The 14,271-nt window shown below is 41.5% G+C and overlaps 1 protein-coding gene across 16 annotated transcripts in view; it reads right to left on the bottom strand.

Annotated features, from left to right (window-relative positions):
* The window catches only part of HDAC4 (histone deacetylase 4), a 230,119-nt gene that overhangs the window by 69,241 nt on the left and 146,607 nt on the right, over positions 1-14,271 (bottom strand). For 10 of the 16 annotated variants that reach the window (XM_065840566.2, XM_065840567.2, XM_065840568.2 and 7 more), the window contains 2 exons: positions 6,989-7,129; positions 3,886-3,998 (listed from right to left, as the gene is read on the bottom strand). In XM_065840566.2, the coding sequence (XP_065696638.1) occupies positions 3,886-3,998; positions 6,989-7,129 (254 nt within the window). The remainder of the gene's footprint in view (positions 1-3,885; positions 3,999-6,988; positions 7,130-14,271) is intronic. The other 6 variants (XM_071811370.1, XM_071811367.1, XM_071811368.1 and 3 more) reach the window with 1 other exon arrangement.

Raw genomic sequence — 14,271 nt, forward strand, 5'->3', positions numbered from 1 at the left:
TTCAGGGTGAAACGCGAGATTTACTGAATTATCTTATGGCCATTTAAAGCAGGAGCACTTAAGTAAAAATACCTTTAATTTCAAAACAAGGCTGAATTGAAATACGTGCTAGAAAACCCATTATAAAAAATTGGATTATTTTAAAATGCCTGATTTTCCTGTTAGGAAACAAGTGTTCTGATCACCTTGAATTCTCTGCCAGTGGTTTTACAGCTTAAATAGAGTTTAGTTTTCAAAAAGACATTTTATAGAATTTCTACCGTTTAACTCGGGTGCTATTGTGAAAAAATGGATTATGATTAACTTAATATTACACTACGGAACAACTTATATTGATGTAACAGAGATCTGAAGAATGGCTTTATACATTTTAGACCTAAACTCATAGTCCTGTAAGTCAATGAGATTTTGCAGGTTATTTCCTTGGTTACAGGGCTGGAACAGCCCTGGATAATGAAATCCTATTTTTCTCCCTCAAAGCCTCTAAGGAGAACCTTAAAAAAAGAAGAACTAATACTGAAAACCAAACATTTTTAATAAACAATCTTCAGAAGCAATCCTATGTCACCAGTACCAGACACTGGGCTGCCTTTTCTAAAGGATTCTTCGATGTGCCACTATAACTCTTGAATCATTTTCCCAGTGTCCAACTTAGTCTAAATTCCTGACGTTCAGCAAAATTTCATCTTCTTTTTGCCTTCCTGGGCTTTCATTAATGTCATTCAAGCTTATTGAAAATATATATTAGAGAAGAGTTCTCCCGCAGAAAGAGTAAATCTGCTTTTAAGATCTTGGTTTACAATTTGCTGCCGCAAAGGAGGAAATTTGTAGGGAGCGTTTTGCTGTTGAGCGGTACCTGGTAAGGATTGTATGTACCCACACACAACTTCTTCCAAGTAATTTTGAGTACTACTATCAATTTTGCTTTAATTTAAATTGCATAATGTTAGCACGCCGCATTGAGAATAAGATAGTTATTGCCAGCAGAGTAATGAAATATTTTACTGATATCATAACTGGAACAAAACTACATCCATTTTCTCTTTGAACAATCAATACTCTATAGTTGTGCCTCAAACTATCTCCTGGGGATTTGTTTTAAAAACAGAGAAGCGGCAGCTTGACGCTATCAGCATATAGTATTAAGAGCATTATAATCACTTTAAACATATAGATCCCATCTACAGGCTGGTACACAGGCATTTTTTGAATTGCACAGAAGAGAACAATTTCAGCATGTACAATTTTCATCTGCAGTTAAGTACTTTTTATACTCTTGTATCAACTGCAACGGCAATAAATATCTTGTACTTTTCAGAGACAGAAAAACCTTTAGATTTAAAAAAAACAGCATTTAAAAATAGATATTGTCTATTTTAAAAAGCGGCAGAGAGTTGCAGTCTTTCCACACTGAAGGCAAGCACTGAAACTTAATGAATTCAGATACCATCTTTCAATGTATCTGAAATGGTTCTAGAAGTAACCTAGCAAACTAAGAAGCAAAGAGACATATTTCTCATTTAAAGTAAAATATGACAGTAGGATGAAACACAAAGTCGGCAACGTTATTTGTTCACAAGTGTTTAAATATTTCTAAATATTTAGAAGTGGGAACATGATAAAGCCTGGTAAACTGGTATTAAAGAAATCTCCAACACTCGGGCTATCAGGTAATATGACTTCTACTGAAGAAGATTTTAAAGAAAACAAAACCCTACCTTGAACAGTTATTTTTTACCAAATGAACCTCTACAGACAAATGGATCGGTCAGTACTACACAGCATGAAATGCTGGAACAAAGTGCAGAGTTATTTTTCCCCAAAAACCAATGCAAAGGACTAGGATATTTTGCTAAGCCATTCAAGTACGCCTGAAATGCTGGGAAGAGAACAGTTTGTGCAATGGGTTATCAATGTTCTGTTTGCCATCACACAGTGATTTATGTTTCATTCTGCTCTGTGATGGCAATGAGCCAATATACTTAACACAGTCCTGGGCAGTTTTAAAATTGGAACTGCACAATCACTTGTATGTAGTACTTTTCCTATTTTCCAAAAATTATAAACAGGTGAAAAGAAGGTTAGACATTATTTTCAGGGAAATGCAAACTAGATTGTTTTTGTTCCCCCCTTTCGCATAGGTTGTTTGGAGATGGTGCATCTAATGTTGCTCTTTTAAAAATTCTGTATGAACGTGCTTCTTTCCTGCGGCACTGCTGTGAATTGCCCACTGCAGCACAGTTGAAAAAGAGGCAGAGACAACTCCCAGGGAAAAGCTTTGACAGTACAGGGATTTTTCTCCAAATTGTCTCAGCCCAAGTTACAAAATCGCTGCATTACAAGCAGTTGACGAAAAGAGTTTTTCTTATATTCTGTGTCCATTTTATTAGGTATTGGTGGTCTAGCCACAGGTGATTAGCTCAAATTATTTAGCTGAAAGATAAAACTGTTAAGGAGAGTACTACAGCTTCTCATTCACCTGCATGAGCTAACACTGACTTGTGGGAAGCTGTCTGCTCTGCTTATATCACAATACACTGTCAAATCCTCTAGTTTTTCCATGAGCAGTAACTGAGGATTTGCAGTTTGCTAAGTATAGACAGGACTGACAGCTCGTGGATCAGCAAAACCGGTAACGTAGTGCTCATCCCCCTGGGGCTGACACAAATGGACCCAAAATGTGCCCTCGGCTCAGCCGGTTTTCAGTTCTGCAAACCCAGTAAATGACCCTGTACATAAGAGACCTTTGCCCAGCTCTGCTCCAAGAGCCACGTCCCTTTGCAGCAGCTTCAGCTGCCAGTGCCAAGTGAAGAGTCCACCTTACACCGTCTTAATCTTTACAATAATTGTCTAAATCTTGTAAGGTCTGCAGTAGACTAGAGTGGATGGACACGTGTGTTGGAAAATTTGGCATGGGAGAGGGTGGAGTAGAGGCATATTCCCGATATTAAATGCTGTTTCACTACATTAGAAACAAAAATAAACTGAAAATCTTTACAAAACTAGAAAGCAATAAGGGCTTACATTTATACCATCAGAAGCCCTTTTCAATTCTAAATGACAATTTGGGGAGAACAAGCCCAGGCCTGTTTTAACAGTCCTGATGTTAAGACAGACACCACATTCATGGGGAGAACAGCTAATGGTAAGCGGGATAAAAAGAAACGCCCCAGGAACATTACAGAGCCACACTGGTTTTCTACATGCGAGGTTTACAGTGGGAGTCAGTGAACACGGCCCACACCCCAAAATCTGCCCTTAGAAAAAGGTGGGCGTCAGTAACCCTGGACATGGGAGTTGCCGTGCTGAGCCAAAGCCCACTTTACCCAGCGCAACACCCTGCCCTTGACATCCATAGCAGATGCCTCAAGTGATGGTGAAAGCTCATAAGATTATAAACTAGCAAATGGCATCAGGCACCAACCCTTCAAATCCCTAAGTGGAGAGGAAAAGGTTAAACTGGTCCCTTTTAAGCCAGTTCTAGTTTGGTCATATTTAGACTAACCTACTGTGCAGAACAAATTCATCCTACATACGACATATAAGAACAGATTACCCGAATTTTAAAATACGTGCATTTGACCAGGAAACTATCCTCATGCTTTACCTTGTTAATCACTTTATTTTTACTCTCTCCTCACAACAAAACCACTACAAGTTACCACAAGCAGCTTGTGAGCTGGCTCAAACTAGATTTAATAAACAGATAACACATCCTGTCAGCCCAGATTGAGAGGTAATTCCCAAAGTCCTCTCCAAGTCACGATCCGGCCTTTTTTCTTTTAGTGTGTTGTGAGCCAGTTTGTGAGCCTAAATTCCTAAAACTCTGCAAAAACTGATTAGAAACCCAAGCATTAAAAATCAGAGTGAGGAAGGGCTCTGTACCTCTGCTTGAATACTCGTGACTGATCCTGCAATTCCATTCTCGGCGCTTATGTTATTGGAGCTGTTGTTTGGAGAGCTGGGACCAGATCCAGGAGCACTGTTGCATGCAGAGTCTAAAAACACATCCAAAACCAACTTTTAGCGTTACAAACAATCTCTCCGATGGTATTTAGAGAGATAACAACCCCTCGAGAATTTTGTTTTGCAGGAAAGCAATCCTCCTCCTCCCCATTGTCCCCCCTAAATCTTCCCAGGGCTCTTAAATAACTAACAAACACTTTCAAATGGTCTGTCCAAGTACCTACTTACCATATTTATGTCTTCTCCTCAAGGGGATTTCTCTTATAGTCTATTAATAGCTTTAAATATGATTGGAAGATAATAAAAGACATGGAAGGCTTGAAGAGGCCAAACTGGAAGATTGTCCTGCTTCATTTTTCTAGAAGTCCTTCTCTCACCCTCTTTAGCCTATAACCCTAACAACACCCTCTCACCACGTATTGCATCAGACTCCACGCTGGAAAAACCAGAGAACCATCTCAGTGCTGACATTTTCCCATGCAGGTTTCTGGTGCATCTGGATTTACTGGAAATCCGTCGCCAGCACTGAGCCCTCACGCTGATCGTCTACGAGAGCTGACCTCTGCTTTTGTCCAAAAAAGCACCGAGATGTTCCAGTGCAGGCGAGCGGCCACGTGTGACGTCCTTGTCCCCATCACTTGGGAAGTGCCCACACTGTGCTGGGTCCTCCGAGAAACACGACCTGTCTTGATCTGCCCTTCACAAAGCACAACAGCTCCCAAAAAGCACCTGGGGACTGACTGACGAGGACGATATTTTGCCCGGATGGCAAATTAAATCATTTAAAGACATTTAAAAGCTGTCTGAGTGACGTGGGATGGGACAGACAATTGGCCGTGGTCATAGCTGAGCACATTTTACAAAAATCAGGCAAAACTCTACACGGTCCAAAACAGTAAATCTGTTTCAAATCACTGTCGGTTTTTTTTTGTAAGTCTTCTCCACTCAGGGAGTAAATCACTTTCTCATTGGAAAGACCCAAGGCAGAGTTAATCCCCCAAAATAATTCTGTTATCACCTGACTGCTCAGAAAATCCTCTCAGCTTTGTATATTTTATCAAGATGTTCCCTATGAACTCACTAACCAGAACCACCGAGGAGACCAGCCTGAAATCAAAGCCCTTCCATTAATGATACAGAAATAACAACAAACAGAAAGAGTGCATGAAGTTGCAACAGGCAGAAAACTTTCCTTGGAAGATTTCTCACCTGGTGTATGGTACAGCTTCCAGTGTTTCTCCTTTTATTTTGGAAGGTAAATAACATTAAAACTTTTCCTCCTCCCCAAGCACAGGATTTGCCCAACGCCAGAAGAATCTCCCAGCGGCTGCAATGGTTCAGGCTGCAGCAGTCTCATAATTGCTCTAGGATGCCCCAGTAGAAATAAAAGCCAATTGTTACAGTTTGGGGGATTTTTAAAGATAATTTCTTTTGTGGCATTTTTCTGTACACACTACTCTGCTATTTTGAGCCTTGCAAATACTCCAAAGCAGCAAAGAGATTATTTTAATTTTTTTTAAGAAGGAAGCTTTGTTGCTTTTTGTTGGCTGTGCATTTGGGGAGGCTATCAAGAAACTCAGCACTGAATAACACCCAGCTGAGCACCTAACAACTAACTTCTCCATGGAAAACAACTTTGGAGAGCCTAGTTGTTTTGAAAAACTATTCTGATTGCATGGAAAATATGTGCTTTTTCTGGGATCATGTCATTAAACGCAACATACTAGATCTCATGCATACTACCTAGACAGAGGAAAAGTACCTGGCACATTCAAACTGTGACTCTGTGCAGATGTATACTTCTAGGATTAAATGCAACTTGTGTTCCCTGAAGGAAGGCTTCTTTCAAATTTTCCATTCAAAACCCTCCTCTTACTGTAACAAGTCAGATATTTTTCTAGTCAGGCTCCAGGTTGGCTTCTTGAACCAGGTTCATGCTCAGTGAGAAGCCGGAGCTTTCACTGACATTTCTGAAGGCATTACTGGGACCAAACGGTCACCCATTAGGGCTTGATTTATCCCAAAAGCTGCGTGTCATAAAGCAACATGTGAGGAGTGAAGGCAATTTGATTTTCAGATCTGATATAAATTATGCTTAGCTGCTGAATTAATCTACTCCCTCTGCAAACAGAGAGGCTCTGACACAGAGTGGTGCACAGCTGCCCCAAAACCACCCAGCTCTCTAAAGGGAGCTCATTTTGAGTTTGTTTGAATGATGATAACATGCCTTAAAAGTGACACAGGTCTGGAAAAGCTGTCATGTAGCAGTACTTACACAGAGGCATCCCTAGATGGTGCTAAGAATTAACTTTACGGGGACCTATACAATCTGCTTTATTCTGATCCATGCTTAGAAACTCTACTCCCAGAAGAATATTATTTTTCAACAAGAAACTGTCAAATAAGTAGTCAGAAATACCAGCTACATACATATATATATACATATATATATATATATGTATATATGTATATGTATACATATATATATATACATATATATATATATATCAATGCCTTACATGTTTTAAAACTTTGCCATAATTACTTAACAAGGAACTATGGCAGCCTGTCCAAAGCCTAAACCAAACAGGGGTTGTAAAGCATTTACTGCTGGAGGACGACAGCCATGAATTATGGCCTCCCCATGGATATTAATAGGATCACCTTTGAGAAACTTTATTTCTCAACAACCTGTTGCCGAAGATCATAGAAATGCTCGGGAAAAACAAGCAAACAACCAGCACTCTGGTGGCATATCTACATCTGTCTATGCAAGTCTTAAACCACAAAAAAGCTCATTGAGTTGGTAATGCTGTTTCAATAGATGGGTACCCAAGGGACCAACGCTGATGCCAACCTGCACCACCCACTGCTGAACTCTGCCAACTTCACCCAGGTTTTGGCAACACTGAGGGGGGGCAAAGGAGAGATCCAGACTGCACAATGAGCCGGATGAAGGAGTTCATTTTGAAAAGGGACATCTCATTGAGTACATCATCGCCAGCACAGATTTGTTGCTTACCCGACATACCTGTGACATCCAGCGGGCGCTTCTTAAGAGCAGTAGCCACCGGACCATCTTTTCTGCGCAGGAGGGGGCTGCTCCGTCTTTCAGCAACTTTTTGCTTTAGTCTGGATCGTAACTTCAGGTTGGGTTCAGATGCTGAACAGAAAAAGGAAAAGCAAACAGTGTTTTGGTTAATATTATTTCAAAAGTTTTTCAGTCAACGGAAAGGCCGGGTTGCAGTTCAGCATTTGCAGAAGCCTAAACAAAATGAGTCATTTAATAGCATATATTTGGAACAAAGACTTCTTAATATAATGAACGGGTCCTGGCCTATGTGATATCTGAATTCACCGGCAATGAAAGTCAACAGCATTTTAATGGAAAAATAATAATCATCCTGCAATGTTTTCTCTCACGTGAAGACACAGACTTACAATCTGCTGTGAAGTATTCGGACTAGGGCAGAGAGCACCAGTCTCATCCCCTGCTTTCCCACCTCCACCCAAATTTGCTTCCAAACCGGTGGTTAAACTTATCTCATGGGATCGAAAAAAATCAATGCAGGAATTGGTGAGACAGCAGAGATGGTGCCACTTGGTCAGCATGGAGCATCACCATGGGGTTGAGACGCTATCTGCGATGTGTTGTTCAAACGGGCAGCTCCACACCCTTGGAGTCATCCGACCCCAGGGGAGGGGGAAAGAAACTATGAAAATCAAACCCCACAGTGAACATAGGGTAAATGTTTTCCTGCTGGCTCACCTCCCTGAAGCAACTCACCTTGGAGTCAGATGAGCCTGTGTCAACTGAAGCCAGTGTCAACTCAAGAGAAAAGGCACGAGAATGTGGCCAAGGTCAAAGCCAATGCCAGGGAGGAGAATGTTTGTTTATTTGGGGAGCAACTTACTCACATCATCACAGCCACAAAGTTAGACCATATCTAAAACCACATCGAATACTTTGAAAATTCAGCACTGCCAAGGGGAGGTGCACATCTATTTCCTGAGACCACAGTCTGCCTTGCTCTGTATACATCACACCTTTGAGAGACTCTCTTTAAAACTGCTGCTGTACCCAAACATTGAGACTTAATTCCTCCAGAAGTGAAAGCAGAGCTCCTGCGAACCCCTAATGCCTCTGGGTTGATGATGGCTGGCAACACCGAACACGTTTGCACGGCACAGCTTATCAAGTTTTCATACAGGTAATGAAGCCTTAAGTCAAGATTCCTCCTGCAAGATGATTTTCTCTGCAAACTTTCTCATCTCTTGAGTATACATGAAATATCTGCTTTGGCGCTTGAGGGCTCCTGACAGTTATGAGATTTGTGAACTGGCCCAATATTTTCCCTTCTTCAACCTCTTAACAACTCTGCAGCTTAATCCCTTTGAACCAGCAAATCCTGGGCTCTTACCATTAACTACCGATACACTCGGCTCCCTACACTCCAGGGCCAATAATCTGCATTTCTTTAGAAGCATTAAAATAGGGTTTACAAACTGATTTGAACTAACTATGTCTGGCTACAGATACATTTCCCTACAGCTGGCTTTGACCACCGGGTCATGTAAAAGATCAAGCCCAACAATGTTAATTGCAGGGCTCAAAAATCAGAAGGCTGATGAATTCAAGATAAAATGCTTCGAGTTAAGCCATCAAAACAGTTCTTTGATGAAACTTTTGCCAGGAAAAAAAAAAAAAGATCTTTTCATGAATGTTTTGGACAGAAAAATGCCAGCAAGAGATAAAGGGAGCACTAAAAAAAATGTGTCAGACTCCTCAAGATGATGCTTAAAATGCAGTCTGAAGTGCACTAGCAAAGGAGGAATCATCTTATAGGGCATTTGCATATAAAATATCAGGGGACTGAATGCAAATCTGTCATTTGCTCGAAGGGCAGTATTAGAAGAGTGGACTAGTAAAATACAAGCAGATCCAACTGGCTACTTCATAAAGTTCTCTTCAAAACAGAAGTTGACTTAACTATTTTAAAAGTAGTCTCTGGGTATGTGAACATTCGGTACCTCATCCCACATTCTTTGATTCACAGCTTAAATTTGTTCCAAATATCGAGTATTAGTAACTGTCTAGATGCTCCGGTCAAGACTTTAAAGAACAAATGGGAACATGTCACAGCTAGATGCCGATACATCCATTTTAGATACATTTGCACTGCCAACCAGCAAATAAAATATAAGCCTATGCCACAGCTGTTGAAAGGATCTGTCTTCTGACTAAGAAAAACATGACAATAAAAACTGTACTTCAGCGCAAATTTTATTCATACGCAATTTATACCCTGCATGGTGTTCATCTGAAGTATGTTTTCTGCTGGGAGCAGACAAGTAATTGCATGGCTTTCAAATACAGCGAACAAATTGGTTAGAAACACCTTAAAAATAAGCAGGGAAACAAAAGATCTGGGGTTACAGATTACCCAACACTACAAGATACATCTCATTTGTAAAGCCACAATAAAAACACCCTTCCACGTAACGGGAAGGGAAAGAACATCGAAAAGTACAGCCTTAAAAGAGAAAACACCTCGACAATAAGTTATGGTGAAAGCAGCATATTATAATTTCTCAGATAAAACTATTCTTAGGTAAAACTATTCTGTGCATTTCTCCTTCACTTCCGTGGTTGGAGGATCAAGGTTTGAAACACCAAAAGTCTGTTTAAAGAACTACATTTATTTAGTCCACTCTGATTTTGTTCTATTTATCCCTTAGATATAATCCCCAATCTAACATGTCTTCTAGAGAGCATAATACCTACATGCATTTAATTAGGTGCTATATAGACCAAAGCAGGTGAATTAAACTTCAGCACAGGCAACACAGAACAGTCTCAAACTCAAAAAAAATTACATATAGCATATTTTATAATAAAAGATGTAGCTGTCAACAGAAGCATTTCCAAAACTCAAAACAATAATTAAAGCTTATCCAGACGGTTTTAAAACTACTGTATAACAAAAAATATTGTTAAACTGAAGAGAGCATAAACCCTAGAGAACTAAAGACTAAATTACAAAACTTACTGGTCTTCTACATCTTAAGGTGAAGTATTTTAAACAAACGCTGTGAAGCTATCGACAAATCAGTTTGATTCTTGTTTAGCAAACAAATGAAGCTCATGCCCAAGTGTGAGTCAGCTTCCACAAAGCCAGTGGGATTTCTTGAGCTGTGACATACTTTATTTGGCCTATAATAAGGATTTATACAAAGAATATTTTGTTTTCCTCCAAGTAAATTAATAACTAGAACATAAGCCAAAAGCTTCCCTAGTTTTCACAGGCTCAAACCCAAGTTACCCCTCTTGTACGTCATTTATTACAGCAGGATCCATGTAATCCAATTCTTCAACATTTATGTCATTCTCATTGTTTTCTTCCTAGAATTGCATCCACTAAGCTGCTGAACTAATCTGACATTAAGTCTATGCGAGTCAAAAAACACAAAGTCCTGGGCAGAGTTTGCCCCATTCCCATTACCCATCCACATTTACGAAAAAAAGCACAAACAATGCACCATGAAAACCCCAATCTCAATCCATGTACATCTTAATTTTAAAGTCTGGGGACTGAAAAAAAAAGGCTGTTATTCCTTTTTTATTATTTTTAAGCTACGTACTAAGGCCTCACCCAGCAGGCCAAAGCCAACACAACTATCTTGTCTCTCTTCTGACGTCCAGGTCACCCCATGAGCACACATGGGAGAGGGAACGAGAGCTGTTTGAAAACGGCCTTTTGCACAACTCAAAATTTTAATAAATTATATTTTGCTTAAGCTGGAGACACCGCAGGCTCTGCAATTGAGCATTTACTCCCCACACTGCAGCTTCTAGATTGTGACCTATGTAGTCAGGAGGACCTGGTGAAGCTGGACATGGCAAAGTTCCCCTACAGTCAAACAGAAAGATTGAAAATTGTTTCACATTTATCCCTCTGAAGCCTAAACAAGTCAAAGTTCTTGATTTTCAATATTGTAGGCATCAGCATAGAGGAGGACAAGAAGAACAGCGGTCCAAAAATGTAACCAGTTCAGACAGGTACCACAGGGCTAAAGTGGTAGCAGAAAATTCCCAAACTAGAAAGCAAAACAAGAATAAAAGCAGAACATCCTGCTCTTCTGAAGAAACAAAATGGTTTTTATGATCTTGGTACCATGTTGGATGGCATCACCTGAAATAATATGTCTAGGAACATGTGTACATGACTAGAAAGGGACAGATAAAGATATCTGCTGGATTTTCTTCCTTTTCTCCTAACTGTGTTGGCATGAGCACTGTGTACGAGCTCTGTAGAAGTGCTATTTATGAAAGACCGTACCCTCAAAATGAAAACTTAATAAAGGCCAATATTTGGTGCTTTTCATGCTGAAGTTTAGTAGTCACAGCATCTCAGCAGTAGAAAGAGGGCCTTAGCACCCATTAAACTGGGCACACAATATCGATGCTTTTTACAGCTTCACTATCATTTGCTTGCCTGACTATAAAACCACACAAAATCACAGCGTGACGGAGCACCACAAAGGTTTCCGCTGTGAAAAGCCAAAGCTGGACCAGAAAAACAAACATGTGGAAATGCCGCATCTCGCCTCCATCTTTCCCTTTCCAAAGCCTAAATAAAGACAGCAGCTTTGCACAGTTCAAAGTATTATCTGAAAGATAAGAGACATGCGGAAGGGGATAAGGAATAGAAAAGAGAAAATGAGGTCCTACAAACAAGTCTCTCTAATGAAGTGCTTAAAAGAGCACTGAGCTCTGCAAAAGGTAGGAAAAAACATGTAATTTCCATACAGCAACTAAAAAGCTGCAGTACCAGCTGCCTGAACCCAAGGGCAAGGAGCAGCTACAAAATCAGGGAGACTAGCGAGTCACCCACAGTGGCCACAACTTTTGGTGACAATCTCCTGACATTAGAACGAGCTTTTCCCAAAAAAAAAAACCCTACAGGCATTTTAAACTCAAGAACTGCACTGATTTCTATTGAAATATAACTTCTTAATATACAAAAGGTGAACGTGGGCCAAAACACGCATGGTGGTGTCCCTTTCATCCTTTGTCAGAATCTCATGGACCAACCAAGCCCTTGTTTCTGTACGTAGAAATCTTCCTGCCATGGCCGTGATGACCGAGTCCATGCCCTGCCCTGCCAGCCTGGGGCAGTTTGCCCTTTTTTCCTCCTCCTTGCCCTGTCCCACAAGCATCTCCTGTCCCCTTGCCTGTCTTTGGGCTGCTCCTATGGGAAGAAGCGACCATCATTCCCTCCAGCCTCCTCCTGTCCTGGATGCTCTTCCAAGGAACTGTATCAGAGTTAATAAACCAAATAAATCAACCTCATGCTGTCACACACAGCTGCAAACTGTTGAGAGCTGGAAGAAGGGAAACAGTGCATTGAGAAGGCAGCAGGACACAGCTCAACTGATGCACTGTTTCCTTAGAGCTCAGCTGTTGCATTTCAGTTTGGAGAAATCACTTCAAGTTACTACCGTGGATGATGTTCAAGTGGTCCTCGTGGCTGTCCCGCAGAGGACAGGCACACACTTGTCATGCTCTCCTAGCTCACACTTGATGCTAGTTTCTGCTAGATGCAATGGCCCAAATGCCAGGTGTCTCAGTTCTGCCAGAACAAACCTCAGCATGTAGATAAAGAGACATATATAGATCAGTATATATACACACATGTGAAACCATGCACACTCTTGTCAGTCTCTGTGAAACAGAGCTGAGAAGACAAAGGCGGCGAAGGGCGGGTTCACTGAACAATTGAGAGGTAGGCCCTTGCTCCCCAAAGGTGGCACTAAACCAGAAGACTTCACTTAGTCTCCTACTGGAAGAGGCTCCCCCTTCGATGCACCATTGACAGCAGTTCTCGAGAAGCGCTTTGATGGGAAGTGCCAGCTTTTCCCCCATGGATCCCCACTCTCTTGTCAGAAGTGCATGAGCTTTATCAGAGCCCTGAGCAAGGAAAGGGGGTACGCCCTCTTTTTGCTTCCTCAGCGCCAGAGAGGAGCACCCATAGACCATGGTTCACCAATGCCGGCTGTGTTCACAGCCACTGCTTGTGCCAAAGAAAAATGAGGGAGCAAAGAATCCCCTAGTGTGCATTCAGACCTGGTTGTCAGAAGAAATGGAGGGACTAAAGCAAGCATTTGCTAGTCCTCCAGCTTCACTTTGGTTTGTGGCTGCTCTCTGAAATTTCAACGGGCTGCTCTGAAGAGCCATTCCACAACACCACAGTAATAAAGTAATTTTTATCTTTAACAAGTTATTTTTGGATTAGAGAGACTGACGTCCTCCCCTCGGAGCACAAAAGGGTACTTATAACAATCAGGATTTCTCGGTGGGGGCAGCGGCCCACCTCAGCAGCCACCCGGGGAAGCCGGACCTCTAACCACATCAGCTGGAAGGACAACGTGGGTGGGAGAGCAAAGATGCTCTCGAATTTGAGTGACACTCCACGTCGTACAAAGTTCAAAGATTTTCTCTAGATTATACTCCCACACTACACCGGGGTTTCAGCCTCCTCTATTTTCCCCTAAACAACCTTTGTCACAAAACAAACCACTTAAAAACATTCCAATAACCAGAGCCAGCTCCGAGAGGTATTATGCCTTTCTTGACAAACGCAGCATTTTAATTATTGACAAATCCTTTCATTTTCCCTTTATTTTAAACACAACAAGTTCTGAACAATTTCACCTGCTTAGCTGCAAATAACAGTAAAACAACAACCTCTGCTTCTGCAACACGGCGAGGAAACCAACAAAATAATGCGATGCTAGATGCTTCCCTCCCTCGGGCTCCTCTTTTTGCATGGAAAAAGAAGAATATTAGCAAACGGGAGATGGCTACTGCAGCCTCGGTGTATCTCACCGTCACCCATTTAAGTGCAAGCTGGGGCTTAGAAGTTATCACTCCCAATCTGCTCGTGCTTGATTCAGCCAGAAGAATGATATCGACCTTTTCTGTTTGTTTTAGGAGGCTGGTGGGCTGGAAGCTCAAATGGTTGCCAGGACTATCAGCATGAGTGACATATTTATCAGATTCCTTCTGCAGCAGGTCCCAAAATGGTGGCAAAATTTAGGAAAACCACTGGTCAGAGCAGGCCTCCAAGTGGCAGATGGGCTGGATTCTGCTTGTCTGCACCCCATACGGGCAGGTAGGAGGGGACCTCTCCTTTCCCTTGCATTGCTTTACTCCTTGAGGGAAGTCACTGCAGCAAAGAGGTGCACAAGCCATGGACCAATGATGCTGAGCAAAAACCTTCTCCTTGGACCTCTCCTGCCAGT

The sequence above is a fragment of the Patagioenas fasciata genome, chromosome 7 (assembly GCF_037038585.1).
Source record: "Patagioenas fasciata isolate bPatFas1 chromosome 7, bPatFas1.hap1, whole genome shotgun sequence".
NCBI classification, from domain to species: domain Eukaryota; kingdom Metazoa; phylum Chordata; class Aves; order Columbiformes; family Columbidae; genus Patagioenas; species Patagioenas fasciata.